A 26,183-nucleotide genomic window follows, 5' to 3' on the forward strand; every position below is an offset into this window, starting at 1 on the left:
AACTTTTACAACTGTATTACTTTGGCTTTGATTTCAGAGGAAGTCCATCTGATAAGGTCTTTCAACATCCAAATGGAACAGGGCTCTATCAAGGTTTGTTTACTTTTAAGATACATACAAAGGTAAACAAACCCCTTATATAAGTAAAGGCAATTGCAATTAAGCATATTTATGCAAGATTTTCATACTAAAATTATATGTCAAGACTGAAAGAAAAACACTTAAAGAGATTCTGTTTGGGAAATCTCAAGTTATAAAAATTTGAAAATACAAAAGAAGGGATTTTAAATATTAGCTATGGCTGCAATTAAGTACTGTCTAGTTCCTAAGTTTTTGGGTTTACTGCTGGAATGCAAATTAAGAACATCTATGTTCCATAGAATATATATTTTTAGACCATTTAGAAGCAGCAAAGCTTTCTAGGTCATTAGACACAACTTGTTCAATTCCCAGTATCTAAAGAAAGGAAAAAATACAGGCACCTTCAGAATGATCCATTATGTGAGGGTTATTACTGCTTAAAGACCATTTTGTCTTAAACAACAGAAATAATGAGACCTTCAAAAATCAAAATACTTTATGCTGTTGTTTGTGTTTAATTATTACCTGGAGGTGCATTTGGATCTCTCAGCCAACCTTTTGCCTGATTCATCTTTGAATCTATTAAGGCTAAAGCTCTCTTCATGGCTTCAGTGTCCTTTACAAAAGAGAAACCAGCAAAATGATTCTCAAAACAAAACTATCAAAGCACAAGTAATCAACGCAACCAAAGCTGACAAAGGTTCTATAAAAACCCATTCATATAAGCAGCTCAAAACCCATTTTCAAACTAGCAGGTCATAATTGCTTCTTTCCAGTTAGAACAGACATTTTCATTTCACTCAAAATGCAAAGATCATGCATGCAATTTTAGTGGTTTTTTCTATTTCTTTATTTACTAGTGCTTTAATTTCTAAAGTTGGAGCTCTAATAAGCACACATCTTGGAGTTAGTTCCATTTTACATCAGGGCACACAGAGTTGTAATGTAATTGGAGTACCAATATCTGGAAATTGGCTACTTACTTCAGTGTAAGAGGCTGCCCATCTCTACTGCAGCTGCTCTGCTGCTTAAAGTCAAACAGTTACTGTTTACAGAAAAGCAAGACTACGAGCTAATTTCTCAAAGTCTCAGATATGGAGTTGAATGTCTCTGGAGGCAAATACATGTGTTTACATGTGATTGTTTGAAGCTCTCAACTCCTCTGCCAGGATCATCAAAGAAGCTGTTTCTTTCATTATTATGCCACTACTATCCAACACCTCTGGCTGCAGGGGAAATAACCTCCCCAGTTCTGAATTCTCTGCACAGTCTGTACATTGTTCATGTACCATCCCTCCACTAGAGGCCACAAGTTTTCCATCTTACATAAATGGAAGGACAGTGAAAACAGTAACATGTACCTGAGTAAGAAGTTGTGGAAAAGCCAAAATAGCTTTTTACCACACATATCATGGAAGTGATTTGAAATGCATCTAAGATCCCATGATTGGTATAGAGATGACAAAAAGAAACCTGGCTCTCACGTAGCATCTGAATCAGACTGCCCATGTCCAATGCTTTTGAAGAGAAGCCTAGTACCATCAGTGATCAGTACAGTATCTTGCTATAGCATGTGCTATCCTGACAACACTGAAGACATGCCACATTTTTATGGAGTTGTTCATTCTGCATGCTTACTCTCAAACATACAACACTAATATTCTGACATTTTTATTCAGGCACATTGGTCTGTCAGCTTTACATAAGGTGCTATAATATAATTCAGCAAGCAACTGAATATTTTTAAAGGCTCTTGAATCACAGCCTGAGAGAGAACACCAAAAGCAGAATTATTTTCACCTGTATGACTGGGTCTAAAATCTGGAAACTGGGACTCCAAACTTAGCAGGACCTGTTTGAAAAAGCTTCCGAAAGGTAGGAGATGCAGCTAGGGATGGGAGATGGGCACATTATTTTAAAAGTCATCTTCTCTACAGCTCAAGAATTGTGCATTCAATGTATGATAAGAGACAAGCAAATATTCCTTGAATATTCAAATGTGTATATAAATCTTACTACCCATGAAGGTAGGCGTTACTGTTTTCTGTTGTTTATATTGTGCTGAAGCCACTTTAGCTTGAAATGAATGGTCTATTTCAGGCCTGTCTACCCAGAAATAATTTGAAACAACAAAGTGAATTTATTAAAAGGCAACAGATGTTTCTTATTGTGTCAATGAGACGGTAGGAGTGGGAGGAGAAAAGCAGTGTTGGGAAAGCTGTCTTTGCCCCTCCCTTTTTAACTCTCACAGGCTTTTGTGTTGTCCCAGCTGCCTGCAGAGTTGCAGTTTCAGCAGAATTATATAGAAGCCTCTGAATCTGAAGTCTAATATCTGAGGACAAAAATCATAGGTGTTCCAGATTTTGCACTTATGATTTTGTAATTGCCAACACTGCCCATGCAGCAGCAACAGGATCCATCTGCCCTGTCATATGGAGTTAGGTAACTGGATTGTTCTGCAGGGTGAGTCTTGCTATCCTGTGTTCCTCTGCAGTCATGTTGGCAAAATATTGTCCCCTTTTCCTATTTAAAAAAATCTGGTGAAATCCTAGCATAGCAGTTGAAGTGTTTCAAGACAACTGCTCTTAAAGCACCAATTCCCCATCTACAGAGCCCCAGGAATCCCTCTCAGCTATAGCCTGGTAAGGAGTTTTCATTGCAGCGAGCTGAATAATGCAATAGAAAACTAGAATGCACCCTTAACTAGGATTGTTGGTACAGCACTTTTGCATCTGCCAGATCTGTGTCTGGTTTCAGATACTCGGCAAGCAACAAAGGTATAGCCACACTGAAAGGTCTGGACTAACCAATTCAGGCTATTAAGAAACAAGGAAGACAAAAGCAGAAACACTCAATCTAAAGAAGCACAGCAACTTGCTGCTTGAAAGTGTCTTGATAGACCCGATTTCTGTAGCTGTTTAAATACTTTATTGCTCTCCTAAACAGCTAAATATGTTTACAATTTAACTCTTTGGAACTTGTCAGCAGAATATCATTTGCAATCATTATTTTTTTTAAACCCTAGTGCTCTTCTACAAAAAAAAAAAATTATACAGTTTTATTAGCAAAAATTGATTCTTTCCCTTCTCTTACTGCCAACAGCTCCCCTGTTGCCAAAAGGAAGTTTATTAACAAAATCAGCACTATTACATTTCCAGAAGAGGTAAACAATTTCAGTTAATCAAGTTAAACAACTAGGGCAACACTGTCTGAAGGGAAAAGAGCAAGCTGGATTTGTTCCAAACCTAAAGCAAATATTATTGAAGACACTTCTATGCATCATTTCTGCCACTACTAAGAATTTTGAACTTATTCAGCAAGCAGGTAGTATTGGCTCTGCTATGCAAAAGAGCAAAATAAATCCTACACAATTCCTTGCTGGATGTAAAACACAACCTCTGACTCAATAAAGTGGTCTAGTCTAAGGATATCTGCATTTCATGACCAAAGAAGGCAATGTTGGAGGAAATAGACAAAGCCAGTGTTCTGGCAAGATAGACAGCTTAGTCACCATTCAGGGTTCAACCCTGCAAGATATTAGGTATTTCTCAGCTTCTTGCAACTGTTAACTCCCTCCAATTCCATGGAAATGAAAGATGTTTGAATTAAGTATTACTTCAAATTAATTTTAAAATAAACTAACAATACACAAGAGAAAATTAAATTTCCCTGTAAAACAAAAAATTCAAGGCAAAAAGTTCAAAGCTCTGAGTGAAAAAACAGATAAGATTCTTTTCCCCAGTATTTTGTCCAAGAATAGTACTTCAATAGTACTTCAATTCTAAAGCACCATACTATTTTTAAAATCCAGTGTAAACAGAGATTATTGCAATCTAGTAATAGTAATGTGCAGAGTCCAGAAAGACCTACAAAATAGTTTACCTACAGCTACAACTCCTACAAAACCTACAACTTTGGCTCTATATCTTGTTCATTCTCCACTGTCTCTAGACAGATTGTGATAACTCAAGGTAGAAAAAGTCAAGATAGACTAATAAACATAAAATAAAGTCCAACATCAGCAACAGCATGTAGTACACAGATACAAATTAAAGGTTGAGCATCCCCAAATACCTTACTCTATTCCAGAAAAGCATGGGGGAAATCTTTTCTATCACCACTATTTTCAGGCACAAAATGCATGCAATAGTGACCTCAACTACAAATAGCTCCTTCAACCTCCCTCCTAGCAAAATAACAAGTCAATTGTTAGATATGTGTGCAAATACAGGATAATGTCTGTGATAGGTGGCTATTAGCAAACTACTTTCTGCTTCGTCATCCCACTGCATTTTTCAATTCAAATGCCTTGTCATCACTGTTTGATTAATGCCCAGTGCTACAGCTCCAAATCATCAGGATATCTTAATTCAAAACCAAAATACAATTAAAAAGTTCTCCATTCAGGACAGAATTATACTTTGATTATACTAATCCATACAACATATTTATGCATTAAGCATAACGACCAATATTTTCCATTAGGAAATACTGCTAATATAGCAATGCTTTCTTAATTAAATCCTTTATTAATCTGCCTCACAGCACTATGAATAAGAATTTCCTAAGACTAAATTGCCAACTCATTGCAATAGAGATTTTTCTTTACCACAAAAATTTCCAAATTTTTTGTGTAAAACAAAACACTATTCATATTTAATAAAATACTGGAAAGTTTAAATCAAAAATGAAACTGAATTGAACAAGTACCCATACAAGACTGCAGTTTTAAGCCTAGACCTAAAGAACATGAACCTTCTGACATGAAGGAAGGCTATGGGTAAAGCACTATGGAATAGACAAAATTCCTGACTTAATAAAGCTTTCTGGCTGTGCAGAAAGCTCTTTCCTGCATAACTGGACCTTTTGTCACTACAGAGACTCCTAAATTACCATAAAAACATTCAGCAAGAATGTGCTGTAAAATCTTGCCCTAACTCGAATCAGATTCAGAAAGAGTCTTAATGCAGATCAGCTTGCAATTACCATTCTCAGTGACAGCCAATGCTACACACAGCTAGACAGAGCTATTATGATCTTTTTTAAACTGTGTGTATATCCATAAGTATAAATGCCAGTGCACAGCTGGCACACAGAGAAGTGGCACAGCACACAGTCTGCACACAGCACAAAATCCCACAGACATGCTTTTTTTGGGTTTAGTACAAGGTAGAGGTGGAGGGTGTGGAAGAAAGCTTACCTTCTAAAGGTGAGAAAAGGGTAAGAAACAGGACAACAAAAACAGAGATGCATACAGTAGTCATAATAAGGAAGTGATAGTGACAAAATAAATCAAGAGGCAAACTAAGGGTCAAGTGCCAAACGACATAGGCCAAAGTGATTTTATATCTTTGTTACATCAATGTTAGATTTCCTGCTAGACTTTGTTTACTAACCAGTCTGGTTTCCAATCTCAGTAAGTTTTCCATGACATTTATGCTTATTTGTTGCTCATAGCATTAACCCTTAAAAAATATCTTCAGCAATTTACTTCTAAGTACTCAAATAGAACTTGGCAGGAATTTCAGTTATGCAGCTGCATTTATTTGTAAGCCCACAACACTTATGATTCTGTCTGTCAGACCTGCTTTACAGTCTTCTAGACACTTCAGCATCACTTCAGAGCAGCAATTAGCTCCAGGTAAGTGGTTGCAGTTACTCACACAGCTGAACACTGAGGTGTAGGAACCAATCCTGTCCATAAGCCAGCTTTACAGGCATCAAACTTGCCCAGAAAGCCTCATCAACCTAACAGATTTGAGATAAGACAAAAACCTGAAATTTACTCTCATGTCCAGAATAAAAATGGGGCAGGGAGAAGCAGGGCAAGTGTTCAAGGGGGAATCCCCCAAAATTGACTAAAATTTCTCAATTCCAAGCCTTTTGCACAAGGCATATGACAGTAGACCATCTTTTCTGGCAGGATCTAGAAGGAAAATCTCAATCTCACTTATGAATGCCTAGCTATGAGACCTAACTCATACCTATATGAGTTTATTTTATACCTAACTTTCCGATGTCAAAAATTATTATGTAGGATAGTTATACATAAGGAAAAAATCCTTCTCTGAGTGGAATACACTATATTCCACGACTTCCTAATGATGCTGAAACTAACGCATGAATAAATCTGTCTTCTGTTTGACCGCTGAGTAACCATAAACCATGGAACTACCTTCAAATGCCACACTAGTTTAGCTTTGCTTATTGAGAGAAAGCTCATTTTGAAAGATACATGAATATATTTATCTCCAAAGATATTTGACCTTGACTAGATTATATGATGTGATTACATAGTGTTACAAAACTGGTGCACTGATACATATTTCAGTGGTCTCAAAAGCCCCAGTTTAAAAGGGTAAAACACAGTAGAGAAAAACTAGACTTCCACATCCAAATGTTGATATGCAAATACCTTGCTCGCCCAGGCATCTTCGTCCCAGGAAGTGAGTTGCAATACACGAATTATTTCGTTGATCTCAGCACTCATTTTTTCTACTGTGAAATTGCGATTTTTCAAGGCCTCTTCTATTCCCTGGCTTTTAGAATTCTTTGTGGTTACAAAAATCTTCATAGCTGTGAAAATACCAGAGATTAGAAAAAGGTATATGCAAGACCAATCAGTGGTCAAGCTGATCTTCTACTGTATTTATATGGAACATTTGCTTTTGCTTGGATCATTTTATCTCAAAGAGATTGTAGTTTTAACACAAGAAGCACAGTTACTTGCAATTGATTACAGATGTCAAGATTATTTTTAATTAACATAAAACATGAGCACTCCAGTTCAAAACCATAATTCAGAATGATATTAAAGAACAAAGCAAAAAATACCTGAAATAAGTACTGGCAATAGCTCCTTCACTGTATTCATGGAGTTTACCAGCATAACCCTATGTTCCTGATGAGTTAATTCCTGTTGTCTCTCGTCAATCATTTTGGCCATCTTTGTCATTCCTAAAGATTGAAATAATTGAACGTTGAAACACTTGATATTTCTAAACAAGAATAAGGCATAATGATTGATGAAAACTATATTGCTGTTAATTTAAACACATTCTAGATACTTCAGAGAAGTCACCTATTCAAAACCTAGCCACTATGTAAAGTAGAAAGACTACTCAAAATTCTTGATTTAAAATCCTATCAATAATATAAGAAAATACTTGAAATTACTGGTTTAGGACATGAAGTCACTTAATGAACACTGGAAGCTGTTTTAAGGGGTGGGGGAGGGTGTTATCTTTTCTATTAAGATTTGATCCATGCCTTAAGTGAAGGACAGAAAAAGGAAACATCAGGATTTTGTTTGTTTGCTTGGAGGTTCTACCAGAGGTCAAGAACTGTATTTATTTACACTTCATATTTGCTAGAAATATTTCAGTACCCTAGAAGCCTGAAAAGAATTACATTTATTCTAGAGCAGTAGGTAAGACTTGTGAGGTTTACCACACAGTGCACATGGAAACTTCGGACATGGTTTCATAAAAACTTAAGATATTTAAATTGGTGGTGTTGTGCTCCTACTCTTTCTCCTCCAGGGTATAAAACTGGAAGGAAGCTATCTATTCTTTGGCTGAATTACCATTCTGCTGATTAGCATCTTAGGCATCTTAATACTGCTTTCATGACACCATGGAAAAGTAGTAGGATCCTCACACTGACAGCCCAGCAAGGCAAGCTGTGCAGAGCCGTATTTCCTTTTAAATGACAAAGTCTTAATAGGTAATCGTGTTCCTCTCTCTACTTCCAGCATAAAACCTACAAGCACTTCCTTGACTTTAGGTGTACCTGCTGATACTCCTCTTATCTATATAGTACTCACCTGAATGGTTAAGTTCAAATGCCCATTAATATTACTACAAGGAACGCGGACTTTACATTTTGTGGGCATGGGCTGCAGATGTTGAGCAGCAGTCAGCTCAGGCAAAGACAGAGCTTCTCAGCATTCCAGAAGCACAGGGCTCACTATTTATTCAGAATACCATGCGTTTAGAGAAGATTATTTGCAATAAAGGTAACAAGCCTACAGCTCACTCTAAGAAACTAAGACACTTACCAAGACCTCTGTCATACATATGTAACAGCAAATTATGTATGTGAGGTTCAGTGAAAAGACCCAAATGCTTGTAACTGAGCCCAATAGAGCAAACTGAATTTAGGGAAAACTTCCATTTTTAAGATATGTAGGACAATAACCAGAGAGAAACTAAAAGTGTATAACCAATTAGAAGAAAAAGTTTCAGGGAAAGAGAAGGCTGCCCTTTTGTTTTACTTTTTCCTATTCAAAATGAGGCAAAAACTATTTAATTGAAGGTAATTTCTGATGGGAAATAAAAGTTTAGAGAACACTATACCTCCATATGGAACTTCAAAGTTTTTCCACATCTAGAAACAAGGTCAAGTATACACATGTTAATCAAAACAGGATAATCTACAAACATGCTCTGTGCCATGACAGCTCAGTCATTTCATTTATCACCTAGCCACATGACACAAGTATTTATAAACTACTAACTAGATTCCTACTGGTTTTATATAAGCATTCTTTAGTTCAGTGTAATTTTAATTCCAACATCTTCCTACACTACTACCACCACCACATCTCAATTTTACAGAATGCTTTTGTTAAATACTTTAGCTACTTCATGCTGAAGCTAAAGCATTTGAACTAGCAGATGATATAGATTAATGGTAGGTTTCCTCTAGAGCAATAAAGAGATAGAGACAGCAGCTCCTCACTTACCAATCACTTCCACCACTCAAAGTGTGAGTTAACAGAATGAAGTATCAAGTAGTGAAGGAGCATCAAAGAGCAAACAGAATTTCCGTAACAGCTGGGCTTTTGTATCATACTTCAAGACAGCTGTTTCTGCAACCTCATTAAGATGTTAACATATGACATGAAGCGTATACTATTCCAAGATATTCCTACTGGGCCTAAATATATCAGCCAGTACAGACATTTTATCAACTTAATGGATTTTATATCTGTGAGTGCTTAGTTACACAGCTTTTTCTTTTTTTTTTGTTTTATCCTAACTAATGCATGCTTCCTTCCTTCACAGTACAGGAAAAGTACAGTACATATCATTCATGTGCACATCTCATTTACCAACATCTTCTGTATTCTTAAAAGAGACTGTGAAACAGAAAGCGTCATTCTTCCCAATAGAAACTTGCAGAGCAACTGCTTTACCATTGTCCCAGTGCTCAAAACTTGGGTGAGGAAGATGCTGGCAGGAGAAACAAAGTAGTGGAAAAGACTATACTTAATATATTTATGAAAGACTGGAGCAAATCAAACCTGGCCCTAAATTCTTCGTGTAAGTCACCAGATCCTCCATTGTCTCTACCACTTCCGCCACAGTCAAATATTCCAGTATTCCTTTGCAGACACGGATGATTTTACGGACCTAATAGAGGAACATCCTGTTAATTCTTAGGTAAAGCTCAGTTACACTTGCATTGCACTCAGTTACACTTGCAGACCTGTTATTAGAACAGTTTAGTGATAGCATTTGCTAATAGGACAAATGGGCAATCATAAAGGTCTGAGATCATGAATAAATTACCCAAATTCCATTAGTCAAATGCTGTAATGGTGAGCCAATCAGCCAGTCAGCTTTCCACTACTCAGAAATGCAAAACCCTACTTCCACTTTGTATGATAAATGAAGAATAGCATTGAGAAAATAGGTTAGAGCTTCATTTATGTATGCTGTCACGCTTGAAGTTTTTCATTGCAATTTCATCAATAAAACATTTAACTTAAATCACAAAGCAAAGCTACATAGAAAGCAGACTTCAGGCTTTCAGAGGAAGTATCATTTACCATACAGCTTTACATATGGATAAAGCATTACCCAGCATACCAGCAGGGAAGATAGATCCAACATCTTACACTTTCCAGAAAAATCTGTGAAGGCTGTATTTCATTTACCTCTGGACCTCTGCCTCAGCTTAACTTTTTTCAGTCTACATTTGATTCCCAAACAGTTCTCAGTCAGTAAATATTCTAATCTCTGAACCACATTACTTCTGACATCACTACACACAATTATTATGGAAGAACAAGTTAATTAACATTGAATTTGTATCAACCACATGCAGTGCTTAGCACCTAGAAAAGACCAAAGGTTCCTCTGAAACTCATTACAGTTTGTCCCAATGTTATTTTATATTGAAACATAGGATAGACACATGCCAACTTAAGTACTTGTGAAAAACCAACCATTCCTGACTAATGGCTTTCTTTTCAATAACAAGGAGTTATCAGGTGAGCCCCACAAAGCATTAATTTCACAAAAGTCAATTCATTTCCTAAACATTAGAAAGAGAGATTAAAAGCTATTAACTTCCTTGAAAGCCCTGTAACACTTCTATTAAAAACCATTTCAGAGGAACATGCTAGCGTTGCCATGAGATGGTTAAATGAGACAAGGATACCATGTGAGATTACTCAGAACAGCAAGAAGAGCAACACAGTTCCATACGTTAACAAATTGTAGCAGAATTAGGATTGACATCAGCATTTCTAACAGCATGATCTTTCTTATTCAAAAATAAGAAAGACTCAACATCCCCAGCAAGAGCATCAAAACTATGATTTGTAACAAAAAAAAAATTCAAACATGAGACATTTACATTTCCTTGCAACTGTGGGGGTTTTTTTTGTATATATGAGGATGGACAAAGAGCACTTCTGAGTCAGTTTCTGGCTTGTGCAACAGCCATAATATAGATTTGTGCAACTGTTAGATTTATCTGAATACATCTTCTGCCTGACTAGCCAGACAGCCCAAATTTGCATTACCTCCCATGCCCCAAGGCCAATTAAATTGCCAGAGTTAATGAACCAGACATCATGTTAGAAAGTGGCCTAGGGCTTTTCAATGGATACCGAAAATAAGGATCAGCAATGGGTAAGGTGAAGGGAATACAGAAAAGCATCAGGAAGGTATCGGACAGTTGACGAGATCTGGCCTTTTTGAGCAATAATCACAGGCAACACCTAAACATTATGTCAAGCAAAAATGCTCCTAACAAAACAGAGCAACAAGTCTTAAGCTCCTTCTGACAGAAAGGAATGCAAAATATGTTTCCAATCAAGCTGAAATGGTCAAAACCTCATTAATCTATTTAATAGTTTGGTTTAGCTAATTTAGTTAGGGGGACATTTTAATTAACAATACTGTTGCGCAGGCACTTATGCCAGACAGGCTGGGATTCCTACCTCTGCTTCATCGAATGTCAGGAGCAAGTCTGATGTTCCAGAAAGGATTCCTCTTGATCCATCAATGAGATAGTCACGAGCTGGTACTGAATAAGGATCTGCTTGCAGCATCTGGGCTGCCTGCACAAGTTTGGTGCAGGCATTCTCCACCCTGTGGAAAGCCAGCAGACAACACTTGCTGATCAGCTTCTGTCTGTATGACAACAGGCTTGAGAAAATACTGGATTTATTTTTAACTTTACCATTTGAAGCACCACAAGCAAACTGATCATTCTACACCTTTACAGTTTAAAAGCGTATTTATGGTATTTTTTCGAACAAAAAGTCACCACCAACCATACAACCCAGTTTTTCAGAAGTCGCACAACCTTCCCATATAGAGAAGGCTGGAAGTACCCCTTACCGAGCACATAGTACAGTGTCCTAAAGGAGATCTCCCAACCCTTACATTCTTCATGACAAGGGCAGGGAACAAAACAATGATTCTTTTAGGACTTAGCAATCAAAGTAACTGTTAATTTTTATCAGCCTTGTATAGGCATTGTTATTCAAGAAGTAATTGCTATTGATAAATATTAAATGACAGCTACACATTAGGACAAAATAGCATAGTTTTAAGAAAGACACTGTGCTCTGGTCATTGAAGCTGTAGTTCAGGTCTTCAGAATGTTAACACTCATAGAAAGAGCATTTTAAATAACCACAAAATGTAGTGGAAAGGTACAATGTTCAAATGCAGCTTGCAATTCCAGACATAAAAGCAGAAAGAAGATTTTTCAAGATATTACAGTATATAACTACAGTAACAAAAAAGGTACTTACAATAAGAAGATAAGCTCTGAAATTAGGTTCCATCAAACCATTTAATATAACAATTTCAAAATATCAAAAATTGGAAAACTGAAAATGTTTTGATTTTCTTCTCTTGTAATTACTTTGTGACACCTTTGGAGAATAAAAAATTCAGACTTCCCTTTCATGTTAGCTATGCTACTTCTGACTGTAGTTATTGACTGCACTTTCCTCCACTGTCTCCCATTTCATTTAAGTGTAGTGTAATACATAATGCTCTGTACATGTCAATGCCATATGCTCGTTCAGTAACATGAGGTTCCAACAAACATAAACCACTTTTATTACAGCTACCTCTTATGACCACTTTTGCATGCTTGTCATATAGCCCATTTTCTACTGACCACTTGGGCACACTCTTATCATACTTCAAAAAAAGTACTTTTGGGAAGTTTTAGTTAACCCATTCCCCAACCCCCACACCCCCATGTTCTTTGCTAACAGAAATATTAGAACTTAATGGTTACATCTAAATTTAACAAGTAGAAATAATACACCCATTACAGGAAAACACACTTTTGTCCAGAAAGTAAAGTTTTCAGTTAATAGCTCCCTAGAATAGATCACATTGGACCAGCTGCATAATCATAACCAGCTCTTTCTGGGAGACATCTGTTCAGCCTATCAGATGGCAGAGGCTCCTAACCGAGCAAGAAAATGCCAAAGGACTTCAAGGCGGAAAGTGGAAATGGTCTGCTCATCACTATGCAATGCACTTACTTGTGTTATCAAAGTCAATTGACTTCACTAAAAATTAGATTTCCGTGCCTGCTTCTCACATTTATTCTTTTCGACTCTGCCAAGAAAGGGATTAAACAAATCACCTATTCAGCAGCTCAGAGCTATAGGCTCAGAAATACTTAATTTCCTCCAGTTTAATTTCATGGTTGTCTGTTTAATACTGATAATTATCTTACGGCTGCCTTTTTCATTTGTTAAGACAAGAATTAACATAAATGCATATTACACCAGAAGTCACCATAATTAATGAAAAGAGTGTTTCTAAAGATTAAAGGTTTTCTTTTACAGGTTTTTAGGGTTGAACCTCTTAAAGGTAAATGTGAATTTCAATAGTATAATGCCTATTTTGTATAAACTTCCCAATGCACTTAAAATGCTTCAGGAGTGTAAGCTGTGTACAAGAAAATCATAGTGGTGTTTGAAAATCAGACACATTTCATCCCTTGCAAAGCACACATGCTACGAAGCAAAAGGTTAGGATTCATTTACTTCCATGGAAAAAACCCAATCAACCAAAACAACAACACAAACAACCAAAGCCCCTAAAAATGCAATGAACCACTTGTTCTATCACAAGAATCAAGCATGTTCAGAAGTTTCAAATAGAAGTTCATTGCTATGGTGACATTTCTAATCTCTGTATGATATTGCAACATAAAAAAACCCAACAGCCTAACTTAATAAAAAAGTGTATTTATTTTTGAGGCATGATTGCAATAAAGCTATCTTAACACCAGCCAAATTCTTTGGGGGAAAGTCACTGGCCACAATATTTCTAACCATACTATTTTGGGTAGGGTAGCCAATCCACTTCATTGCTGTTAAATGTATTCCTTGCAAAACACGAGGGGAAAAAAAGTAGCTTATGCTAAACTATTATTTTAGGGTTTAGGATTGACCTCTGCTTTTCCCTGAGTATGTGTTCCAGTTTAACCACTACAGTTTAGATTACTTGCAGTTCTAGAAATATAAAGCAAATATTTTACATTAACAATTATTTGTTAATACAGGTACCAGCAGTGCAGCTACAGCTCAGACACCTAAATAATGTTAACACAGAATAGCACTGATTGATTTGTTAAATGACCTTGTGCATGAAAGTTAAACAAATTTTTATTCTCAGTGTAAACAAATAGTGTAACCCTATTCTTTGCCTAGAGACTGCAGTTCTTCACTTCTTTACGGGAGAAGCTTAACAAGTAATAGGAGCACATTGCAAAACATCTGATGTAAATTATATGCATTAGTTATACTCCCTGGTGATTAAGACAATTAAGATAAAGAACTCAGCATTTTTTAACTCTAAGTCAACAGTTCCAATGTGGTTTATGTCAGTAGCCAGGGAAGGGATGCATGATAGCTTTTCAGCAGCCAGCAAGTTGTTTTGCTGCTCAATCACTCCCACTGAAAAGCTTTACAGATTACCATAATAAATATGTATTATGAACCCTCCATGCCTGTTATCAAGTCTTTCAAAACAATAAACAGATCTCTCCATCCTCCAGGACTGGTGATCCTTTTGAATGGAGGAAATACAAACAGGGAATGCAGTGCTAGCACATGTGTACTGTTTCTTACCCATCATCCATGCACCAGTACAAGTTCTGCCAGAGCACTCCCTTAAAAAGGAATGCAAATTACTGAACTAATGCTTTAGAAACAAAAATTCCCTCTCAGGAAAACAAAACCAAAAAAAGACTCATCTATTTCAATTCTTGCATCTAAATTCTGTCCTTTGCAGCAGTAAAAGATAAGGCTCCCTTTGTAGCTCACCTGTGACTATCATTTGTCCCCACAACCAAGATATCCAGGGCAAGACAATCCTCATGTTAACAAGGAACTGTTAACTTGTACTAAGTCATTTTGATATAAACTTTAGATTAACAAAAAACCCACAAATGAAACATGTTATCATTCATAAAAACCATTGAACATTCCTAACTCATGTTACTGCATCTAGGATAGCAAGTACTCTGTGGAGTGGGTGTCATTACTCTGACAGATACCTTTGGTTCCCATTTTCCCTTATATCACAGCTCACACAGTCATGAATTGCTGCAGAAAAAGTTCTTGCACCTAGCATAAAGTGGTACTATTCAGCAGTACTTGTGTCCCATTTCTACAGTAATTTAATTATTCAAGTTTTGCACAATTTGCTACATTTTGATCGAAGGCTGATTACAGTATAGCAATTTAAAAAAATCTCATTTCCTTAATACTTTACTTGTCCAGGTGAGGAAGAAACTGGAAATTAACTAAAAATTCCAGAAATCCTAGAAAATGAGCACAGTCAAAATTACACATTTGCATATAATTCAACAAGAAGCAAGAAAAAAGCTTTGATCTCATTTCATGAAATAAACACTTCCCTCAAAAAATCGAACCCCCTTACAGCCACACAAGATCACACACCAGGAAGACAGCATGATAAATACTGTAGTGGATTGTATCAAAGGCCCATTTAGCTCAGCATCCTGCCTCCAATAGTAGCTGCAAGTAAAAGCCTAAGGAAGGTTAAAAGCAGGATAAGCATTTATCATGCTTCCCCTAGGCACTCTCCCATCCTTCAACTATTTTCAGTTCTTGGGACTTCCTGCACTTTGTGTATTTGATGACCCACAATGGATCTCTCTAAGTACTTAGCTATTAACCTCCAAACCCACATGAAGAGTTTTAACAGCACACGATTAGCTGTACAAAGAATCTCTCCCTTCTGTTGGCTTACAAACTGCTAGCTTAAAGCAATTCCCCCATCAAGTTCTGCACAGGAAAATCACAAGTTTTCACCTTCTCCATGCAACTCAGACTTCCTTACACATTGTCAGGGCCTCAATCCCCTCTGTCACTTTCCCCATGCTGAAGAGTTCCAGTCTACTCAGCTTTGCCTTATACAGAAGTAATTCTATGCCTTTGTTCTCCAAGCCCTTCTATGAGCTTTTTCCACTCCTACTACAACCTTTCAAAATTTGTGTGACTACCAGTACGTGCAGTATTCAAGCTGCAGAACAAAAATATATTGTGATATCTTGATCTCTCATTCTTTGATGATAAACCTAATGTTTTAGTTACTTTTACATTATGAACAGGTAAGGATGCTCTCACCAAAGTACAACAGCTCAAAGACTTTGCTCACTTTTGGTAATGGTCAGTTCAATCATGCTATCTGCCATCAGACCTGCTGCTCTCCCAAGTGTGCCTAATTTCAGATATTTAAAAGTAATTTAATCCACACTTGACATCAAGTCACTTCAATTAATAAGGTACTGTAATTTCCCAGAGTCATCCATTAACCTCTCTGCCCTACATAAGACTTGGGGTCATCACTAAGTACTTTTGCCTCACAAGTCAGCCTGGTCTCCAGAACATTTATTAACATGGTGAAAAGCACAATCCCAACCAAGAGCTCCACAGTCCTACTGATTTCCTCCTGCCATTGTCAGGGTTAACCACATAATCTTTTCTTCCACTTTCAATTTTCATACAAAAATTCTTCTAATTACCATGCGGCTACTTCAACTTCTTAAAAGCTTCTAGACCCTGCCAAATTTAGAAATCAGTGTATAGTTTATTACTTGGACTACCCTTTCCCATGTTTGTGATATTTCCAGGAATACCAACAGATTTATAAGGCAGAATTTCCCTCCACAGAAACACTGTCCATTCACTCAAATCACACTATATATAGGTCCTTCTGTTCTCTAATACAGAATTTCTAATAATTTATTCCAAAAGTACATCAGACCTATACATCTCCTGTTCCCCAGATTTTCCTAGAAAGTTTCTCAGGCTGTAGCATCACTTTGATTGACATACTGGTGGTCTCAAGGGACAGACTACTTCAGCTCTTTAATTCTTCAACTCATATGCTAATACCATCTGGTCCTAAGCATTATTTTAATAATTCATTTTGTCACCCTACAATGCAATAAACTAAACCCTTATTCACTGCCTACCATAAATTTTCTCTTTAGACATCACCTCCCTTCTCCCTTTTATTATTTTCCTAGCTGTCTCAATGCTTTCTTGTTTTGACTATCTGCCTGTTTGGTGTTTGGAAGGAACAGTAAAATACTCAGAAATTCTGTATATAGCGGATAATGCTAACAAAGAGGTTCCTAAAGGTAGCAGATTGTAGAAGAGAGTTACTTCAAAAGAAGTCTGTCAGGTGGCAATAAGCGGCTTGGGAATTCCACAACAAGGTGTGATGTATCATTTTCAGGCTTAAGGCAACAGAAGGAGAAAGCCGGTTGTCCTTTACACCAAGACATAGAATTAAGAATGTCTGCTGTAAGGGGACTGTCCACTACACTGTCTGCAGTAAGTCACTGCTCTTCAAATGTCTTAGATTTCCAGGCAGTTATGCTATCATCTGCCTATACTGACAAATCCACATTTTCCCATCAGCCAAATAAATAGAAAAAGATTGAGACACCACATTTCTCTGACACTTCAGGCAAACCTGCAGGAGCACACAGCTAAGTACCATTATTACCTTGATTCATTTTTGTAATTATTTTTAAAGGAAGAAATACCATATATATAGTCATATATAAGACAAATCCCTGCTGCCAAAGAGGTTGTTCCTGACACTGGAACAGGTTTCCTGTATGCACAATACAAAATTTACAATAAAATTAGTTTACTTGATAAATGCTGGTGGCATATCCCTTTTCAAGATCTGGTCTTCTGTTGTCTGCACAGTCTCTTTTCCAACCTGCAGGAGAAAAAAGACATAAAGAATCAAAATTTCAATGTCAAGGCCAGATAAAAGCAAATAGTGAAATAAAAAAGAAACTGCTTTGTACTAATGACAGCTCCTTTCACCAGGTTCCTGTTGCTGTGTCTACTTTTGAGATCACTGTATACTGTGGTTAACTTAATGCTGTAGAAACAAATTGTTTCCTATCAACATCTCTACTAAATTAAATGAGGACACACCAACACACACTTCTCCCTTTTCCGACTCTCTATAGAAACAACACTATTTTTTTCCTGCACTTAGTCATAAAAAAATTAATCTCTGAAGGTTTCCCTCGGTCCTAATCTCCACAAGTCAGAAATCAAATTCAAAGATAAAAAAATTTACCCTCCTTTTGCTAGCAACTTAGTCTATTAGAAAAATGTAGTTAATTACTCTGAATGCACCCCACATCCACACCATCCTTTAGGCAAAAAATAATTATGCAGAAGCCAATAAAGAACGAGAGTAAGATCTGGAGCTTTCTATACACTAGCTCTTGTGTTACACAATAGAAGTCTTTATAATTGGTAGCTGACTCTCTGAACTGTGAGATCACCAACTTGACAAAATATTTCCAGCTCCTTTGTTCGCTGTATTTTCCAGCTGAATAAGCTATTCAGAAAGGCATCGCAAAGCAGAAGGTCTTTAAACCAGACACCACTTTGTGTTAAGAGCTGCCAGACCTGCTCAAGCTAGACAAGATAGCCCTGAAAATCCCTGATCAGCTGGTGCTTAAGGATTCACTGGGTTTGGACAGAAGACACAGTGTGTCAGTATGCACAGCACTTGCCAATTCTAATGCTGTACAGCCTTCCACAACCACTGTTTCCTTGCAAATTTTTGCTGCTTGCCAAAAACTGTCTCCCTGGTCTGCTCCTTTTCAGAGGAACTTCACAGAAGTCCATTAGCCTGATCATTTTATTTACTTCAAACAGACTGAGCCTAGCTTACTATTTTTTTTTCTTGGAAATCTATTAGTACTACACTCTCAATTAGCCACAGAGATACTTAAAAGTAATGAACAGGCAAAAAAAGTTAAATATCTATATGGTTAAAGATCTTAAAGAATTTTATGGTAGGTTTCTGTCTCTTGTGTTCACAGTAGGTTTATCAACTGTCATGCACTGTCCTAGTGCACAGTGTTGCTTTGACTACTGAACTTCATGGCAATGCCTCAGGAGCAAGATTCTAAATGTATCTCATGACCCACCAGAGAATATGCCTGCTTTGTTCTAATTATTTCCACTGCATTCAGGAAACACATTCTTTATATTTCTCACATGTTTGCACGGATATGTGCATGATCAAGATAACACAAAAAAACTTAATAATTCCCAGTAACTCTGGATTAGACATTGTTACACAAAAGATTCTCACCAGGTAAAAATTAAGAGCAATACTTTATTTACAAGAACCATGCCTTCAAGATTTATTTTCCTGCAGCTGTACCAACCTGCATACAACTGAGTATACTGAAAAAAGTATAACTTTAAAGAATGCAAAAAAATAAAGCTTACAACATGGGGGGCACTTCAAGTTTAGACAGTCACTTTAGCAATTGTTATTTTATACTGGCCACGTGCATTAGACCATAAAGAAAACATTTAATCACTCAATCTAGAAAGGATAAGTCTCCCCTATAAAAGGATAGGTCTAGGTTCAGTAATCAAAGCAGCATTATCAACTACTTGTAGGCAGATGTATATCCACTTTATATGTCTACAGATGCACATATACATATATGGATTTTTTTGCTATAGCTAGAAGAGTAGCTATATAGCTATCTTTAATCTTCAAATAGAAGTAACATAGGTATGAGTCAACTCCTCTTGTGTTGTTTGGGATTTTTCTGTGGAGATTTTCAACCTCAAAAAAACTGTCCTAAACTCAAAGGCATCTCTCTTCTAAGTCCATCCATATCCTCAGTACTGTACACCACAGAAGGGACACAGGATTTCAAGCAGCTTCAATGATGCATCAATTGAAAAGGTCCACTACCTTTCTAGTAAAAAGGACTTTCAACCTTGTTTTAAGCACCAACACAGAATGTACTCCTGAACTTGTTTAAATATAAAACCTTGCTTGCATGGCTGTTATTTAACCTTTCCGTTTATTGCTCTCTGCAGTTGTAGCCAAGGTATAGAAATGGCATGTAAAAACAAATGTACTCCACATAACATTTAACAGGAAAAGTCTAAAAACATGAAGACATTAATGAGTAAAAATATACATCCTCAAAAAAGTTTAGTGGGTTTGCCCTCCTAGCTTTGTGGTTAGGGGTTTTTGTTGCTTTGTTTCCTACTTAATTTTCACAAGATCCTGTTTCTTCAGATTGAACTTTACATGGCCTAAGCAAGTTTTGGACACATTGCAGTATAACACAAGGAAACAACTACCCTCTTCACAGTCCAATACCAAGAAAATGAGGATTTTTTTTTTTCCCTGAGGATGCAGTATCTACACATTCCTTATTTCAGTCGGGTAGTTTGTCCAGCTTCAGGCTAATATAAAACAATCATCTGAGAAACATTTTATTTCTAGCCAACAATACACATGTAGAAGAAAATGACAGGATTCCTGTTTGGGTTTTGGATATTCTTACCTCCTAAAATTATCTTAACTTATTGGGAAGTGACAGAGTGATACAGAAGCTTCTGCTATTACACAGTGTTGGAGTGGCACTTACTCATGGTTCCAAAGAAACTACCCTGACTAACACACTAAAATAACCATAATTTCAACACTGCACATTACAGAGTAAGGAGAGCTCTCAAGCAAACCTGACTAAGACAGTTTCCTAGTTACAGCTTCTACCCCCATTAACTTCCAAACTCTTTGGAGATTACAGACAAATCAGTTGAATAAAGAGTGAGCTACTTTCCTTCTTGCTCCCTGCTCAAAAAAGCAAAAGAGGCAGACAAGTCAAGAAATTGAAAGGAAATGGGACACACAAAAGTCAGAGGGCATATATGGCCACTGAAAAACTTTCTAGGAATGTAGTTATCTATAAGCAGGAGGAAGAGATTGAGATTTCCTGCTCCTGCTTTTAACCTTGTTTGTCAGTCTCCTGCAAGTTCTATTTGCCACTGATTAGTAGAAAACCAGTATACTTTAAGCTTTCTGATGTGGAGAATTTTCTTAATGGAAAAGAAAGAAGAAAAGGTTTTCATCAGGCCAAGTTTCTTCCTTACAAGCAGTTTTGCAGTTTTTTGTCATATCTGCTTCTTCTGCAGGAAAAATAAAACAAGGTCCCTTGCTCACATTCTTAGCCTGCTAGATACAAGCAAACAGCTGTTCAGTGAGGAGAAATAATTTCATCTTCTGTAATTCTATGAGAGTTACTTTAAACAGACAAGCACCCAGTAATATCTAGCTCTTTTTACTTTTGCAGCATGAAAGTAAAAACTGCACATATCACATCAAATAGAACAAAACTAATTAAGGTGGGAGTTCAAAGTGTATTGTTTAAGGGTCATTTCATTTATTTTTTTAAACAAAGATTCCTCTCAATGCCTCTGTTGACAATACTAGTTTGACAATTTGCCAAATGCTGGAAGAGACATTTTCCTCACAGCTTATATGATTTCCCCTGTTAAAAGGGAATATGACCTTAGAAGAATTAGTTCTTGCAATGTTCCAGAAGCTTAATTTAAAGCATCCATCATTTTAGCAAGGAGTATAAAAATATTCCTTCACCATCATCCAGTGAACACAGAACAGCCCTGGCTGTTACCCCCACGGCTCCCCCAAGAAATAAACTGCAGTATTGAGTTTTGCTTGACAAACCCAAGTGCCACACAAAGGGATCTAAGTCCATATGCTGTAAGAGCAGTTTTACCAGAAGACAACTCAATAAAAATCCGCTCCCTGGTTAATGTATTCATCCATGTCTTGCTTTCAGTAAGGATTGTGACACAAAAGTAGGAGTATTAAATCTCAAATCAAAACCTTCTTATTCACCAGTTCAGTCCTATCAAGTTCCCTGCAACTTCTTCACAAATTTCTTTAGATGTCTATCCTGAAAAAATAAAGTATTTGCTTTAATTCTACAGTGACAACAGTCTCTACATTGCACAGCCACATCTAGAATCCATCTCAAAATGGAATTAACAGTACTTTCCACACATCCTGCATCTTAAAGTAAAACTAACCTAGATATTATGACTAGGAACTAAGAATCAAGTTGAGCTAGAAGCAAGCCAAAGTTACACAAAATTTATGCTAACTCCTTGCTGGCATAGATGACATATTTCAGTCTGGACTGAAAAAATACATGGGCAGAGAGAAATAAATCCTCATGAAAGACTTTTTAATTCAGGTTCCATAATGAGGGTTCTTACTCACACACGACAACGTAAGGCAATTTATGATATCCAGTTGTGAATCCTATACCTTTCAGAGTTCACTCCTTGGACAAGGCTTGTCCACTGGAGGCCTAGACAGAGGCCCTTTATCCCACTCTGCTTCAGAGACCAGTTTGTCTCAGTGGCTTCAGAAGTGGCAAGGGCTCAGTAAGTACTTTTCAATTGTTCAAGTTTTCCTTTTGTGAAACCAGTCATCAGAGCCCAATTACATGGAAAGCTTTTTGGAAGACGCTCTGGCAGGAAAGAGTAACAAAACAGGACTTGGCTGTTTACCTTTGTTCTTATCAGTCACAGGATTCTGATTGCACTGTCATTACACACACTGCCAAGAAGATCCAGTTGTTGGTATTCCTATCTATTTCACTCAGCTCTTTTAGAAATACAGGTGTTAGAGTGAATGTTTATCATGCCCTAACCCTTAGCTGCCATAATCCATATGGTAAATCTGTCAAAACAGGATTGTGTACATCCTGGCATAGGAACCTAGCACCAAACTTTGTCAGATGCAAGTCAAACAGCTTTGGGGTACATCATGAAATTACTTTGTCTCATCTGAATTTACAAGTCACTCAAAAATTGTCATATACAACCAGCTTCCAGTAAAGACAGGACATTTGCAAACTCTGAACAGAAAAGTGAAGCAATGTTGAAGTGTTTTTAGAAAAATCAAAGTGAACAGGTGTACAGGTCACTCCTCACAATCTTATCCTTCTCACTTTTGTTTTTCCTTCAAAGACTCTCAGAAGCCTTTAACAAAGCAAATTCCCAATCTCTTCATCATTCTACTCATCTTGTTTTGAATTACAAATAGGATTGATATGTCACTTACAATCAGCGAGTTTACCATTGGTTTAAGAAGCTTTAGTTTTCTACTTCTCTGTAGGTGAACAGGCCAATGCCATTAGAGATGGAAAGAAGTCCAAAGAAACGTGCAGCTAAATGCTTCTCCTGCTTTTAGTTTACACCACATTAACAACACACATATCCCAGCAGTGAAACAGTCCCAACCCTGGCTTGAAGCCAGGCACAATGCTGAAGAGACTGGTGAATCAGAGCCCGTCCCCTTGTCCTTTCAGCCAGCATGGAAGCTGTGTCCTGACTCCTGGTTTTCTCAAGATTGCCCTGCAGACTGCATTCCAGCCATAGCAGGGTACAATTCCAAAGTCATCTGGCAAACAAATTAGGAAACATCAGCCATTTGGTCCCCAGCAGCAGCAAACTGACCTACCTGCCTGCATTGATGATTAAGAAAAATTTAACTGGCTTAAAGTTAAGGAAATCCTGTTGTCCACATAAAATACAGAACTATGAAACAAGAAACATATGGAAAATAGAAAGTAACATCATTTGGATACCAAAAGATTTCTTCATGCTGCTAGTACCTACTAACTCTGTTTCCAGTACAGAGCTGAGGCCCGGATGGTTTGGCTCATTACAGGATTAACTTCACAGAAGTTAAGTAAACACATTATGTGATATTTTTAACAGAACTATTATAATTTGGAAATTAGTTATTTTATCAAAAGAAGGGTTTATTTTTGCAAACCAGTACTTCAAATTAAAATTACTTCAGAACATTATAACTCTACTTCAAATAACCTAATTCATGTAAGTAATCTCTAACCCTTGGGCATTTACAAAACTCATCAGGAAAAATAAGATACAACAACTGTAGTCTAGAAATGAGATTGAGAGCTGCAAACAGCTTTCTTTACAAGAAAATCTAAAGACAGCACCACATATTAACAGCATTGCAGGCTCCAAAAGCTCTTCCAGTTCATTTCCATGTACTCAGATCTGTGTCAAGAAATTCAGAGCACCTCTTAACATAAATCCTGCTGCATGTGCATACACATATTAGTACTGTACTAAAACATAACATGATTTTGAAACTAAGTTCTCATTATTCAGATAATGAACAACAAGAAACCAAACACCATGATTCTGTTCGTAGATTTACACCATCTTTGACAATATTCTAATATCTGCATGTTGCAGAGGATTTGGAGGATGAGGATCTCCATCATGCTCCAGTAACTCAGATGCATCCTGTCTCCCAGCACTTCAAGTGTAAAGTCAAGTAGAAGCATCCAGAAAGTTTACTAATCTTGAGGCTTTTTGGTGCTGTTGGCAAGAGAGTAATAGTAAGAAGTGTCATCATAGGAAGTGTGCAGATCATATCAAGTGGAAGGCAGATTTGGTTCCAGATACAGCAGGGCTGCCTGTAAGAATCTGATACAGATAAATATTGTATTGCAGCATCTCTAAACCAATCCAAGTTATAGCTACACATAGACAATAACTAACCGAGTCCACCCAGTCAGTTTTTTCCTTCATCAGAAGGATAAACTAACTTATTGTTACAAAGACCACAACATAAGCTAGTATTCCACTTACCACATGTCAGCACAGATATTCAAGAAGTTAAAAAAAAAAAAGAAGACAAAAATGTGTTTTCTATTACTTCTTGAGTAACTCTCAAATGTAAAACAGTAGGGCAGTTTTTCTCTACTGTTCTGCATCTGAAATTACTGATGTAGTAACTGACTGTATCAGCTACAAGGCAGATGTCCAGTAGAAGTGCCTTAATTTCCCTTTGCCAATTAACTACAAAATCAGTTGTTACCTTTTATAACCCATCTTAGTTTTTGAAAACACTGCTGATTTGACAGGTATTGCTACCTAAACGAAGCATTTTAATATGCCACAACTGAAAATGTAGGCCCTGAATTTTAGGATCTTCCAGTTGTTATATGCTTTTACGACTTGTAAACTTGTGACTTTTCCCTCTTCCACAGAAAGAGTGGCACTACTTCCTTTATCAGCTCCGTCCTAGAGCATCAGCGGTTCCAGAGATCAGATTTTTTCCCCCCCCTAAAGTTCATGGCAGGAATGGTTCCCTGCAGGAAAACAGAAAACCACTCATCTAGTGTAGAGAGCGTGAGACTCCAGGACGGTTTGGATGGATGAGAGATCTCTGAAGTCAGGTCTTAGAAGATGTGGTTTATTAAAAGGGGGAAAGGCCCTGCTTGGAGTTGCCAGGCGCAACTCGTGGCAGGCCCAGGGAAAGAGGGAGAGGGAGAGGGAGAGAGAGGGAGAGAGAGAGGGAGCGAGGGTTCCAGGTGAGGGTCCCAGGGGAAGGTCCAAGAGAGCATCCGGTCCCTCGGGCACACCTTATCAGGGGGCTTCAAGGTGGGCTGGAGCAGGACTTGGGCCAATGGGGTCACAGATACCTGATACTTCAGGGGAGGGTCACAGGTGTGGGATGAACCATACATTGGGGGTGAGACAGAGCATTCCATTTGACCTTTGGACCTATCTGCAGGTAAAGGGCATTGTTTAATCAGAAGGGGGGATTGCTTTCAACCTGGCTATACTATTGTTTTCTAGTTATTCAGCAGTCAAGGTTTGTTATTTCAAATCTAGTTCTCATCTCAATGTCTGTATTTTCCAAATCTTTTGCCAGGCAACCATATTTATAAGGTTTTCCTATTTCATCTTCCCCAACAATCTAGAATTCTTTTATTGATAAAGTAATATTTTTTCACTATGTTTTTAATATATTGAAAATATCTTCACATGTTCAGCAATATATGACTGAAGCAACTGAAATTCACAGCATTAAATCTTTTGGCATAAGCTCTGCAACAGCAAATGTATCTTGACCAGCGAGATACATGCTACACAGTGTTCTATCAATTATCCACCTTCTGCAATTATCCACCTTCTGTAGCACACTGGACAATTTGGCTTTTCTAAGTCTCACTTTACTTCACTAACAGCTATTCCTAGTGTACACTAAGTTCATGGTGTAAATTATTGCTCACATTTTAAAGGAAATCTTCTAATTAGCTACAACAGAGTCTAGTTACTTTAAAGAGCATTTAACTAGATATGGTAGGCTGTTTTCCAAGGGACAGTACTCATTCACAGCACCATTGAAAACACGCATCAGAAACTTGATATTATGTGATTATTTCTCAGCTTGATTTTGCTTTCAGTGCTCACGACCAGCTCTGCAAGCAATTCAGCATGTAGAAGATTACCTGCTTACATGTGGAGTCACCATAAAGAATTTGCAAAGCATTAAAAAGCAGCCACTCAGCAGAAAGAGCTGATAGCGAACATTAGAAGCCAAAGTAGTGTCTGATACAGCATTAATTCCAAG

At 37.3% G+C, this 26,183-nt stretch overlaps 1 protein-coding gene across 2 annotated transcripts in view; it reads right to left on the reverse strand.

Annotated features, from left to right (window-relative positions):
• The window catches only part of VCL (vinculin), a 57,282-nt gene that overhangs the window by 18,641 nt on the left and 12,458 nt on the right, over positions 1-26,183 (reverse strand). For both annotated transcript variants that reach the window (XM_068198551.1, XM_068198550.1), the window contains exons 2-7: positions 17,554-17,624; positions 11,318-11,468; positions 9,389-9,497; positions 6,916-7,038; positions 6,497-6,657; positions 607-697 (exon numbers count right to left, since the gene is read on the reverse strand). In XM_068198551.1, coding sequence (XP_068054652.1) covers positions 607-697; positions 6,497-6,657; positions 6,916-7,038; positions 9,389-9,497; positions 11,318-11,468; positions 17,554-17,624 — 706 coding nt within the window. The remainder of the gene's footprint in view (positions 1-606; positions 698-6,496; positions 6,658-6,915; positions 7,039-9,388; positions 9,498-11,317; positions 11,469-17,553; positions 17,625-26,183) is intronic.

Source organism: Anomalospiza imberbis, chromosome 8, assembly GCF_031753505.1.
Source record: "Anomalospiza imberbis isolate Cuckoo-Finch-1a 21T00152 chromosome 8, ASM3175350v1, whole genome shotgun sequence".
In the NCBI taxonomy this organism is placed as follows: Eukaryota; Metazoa; Chordata; class Aves; order Passeriformes; family Viduidae; genus Anomalospiza; species Anomalospiza imberbis.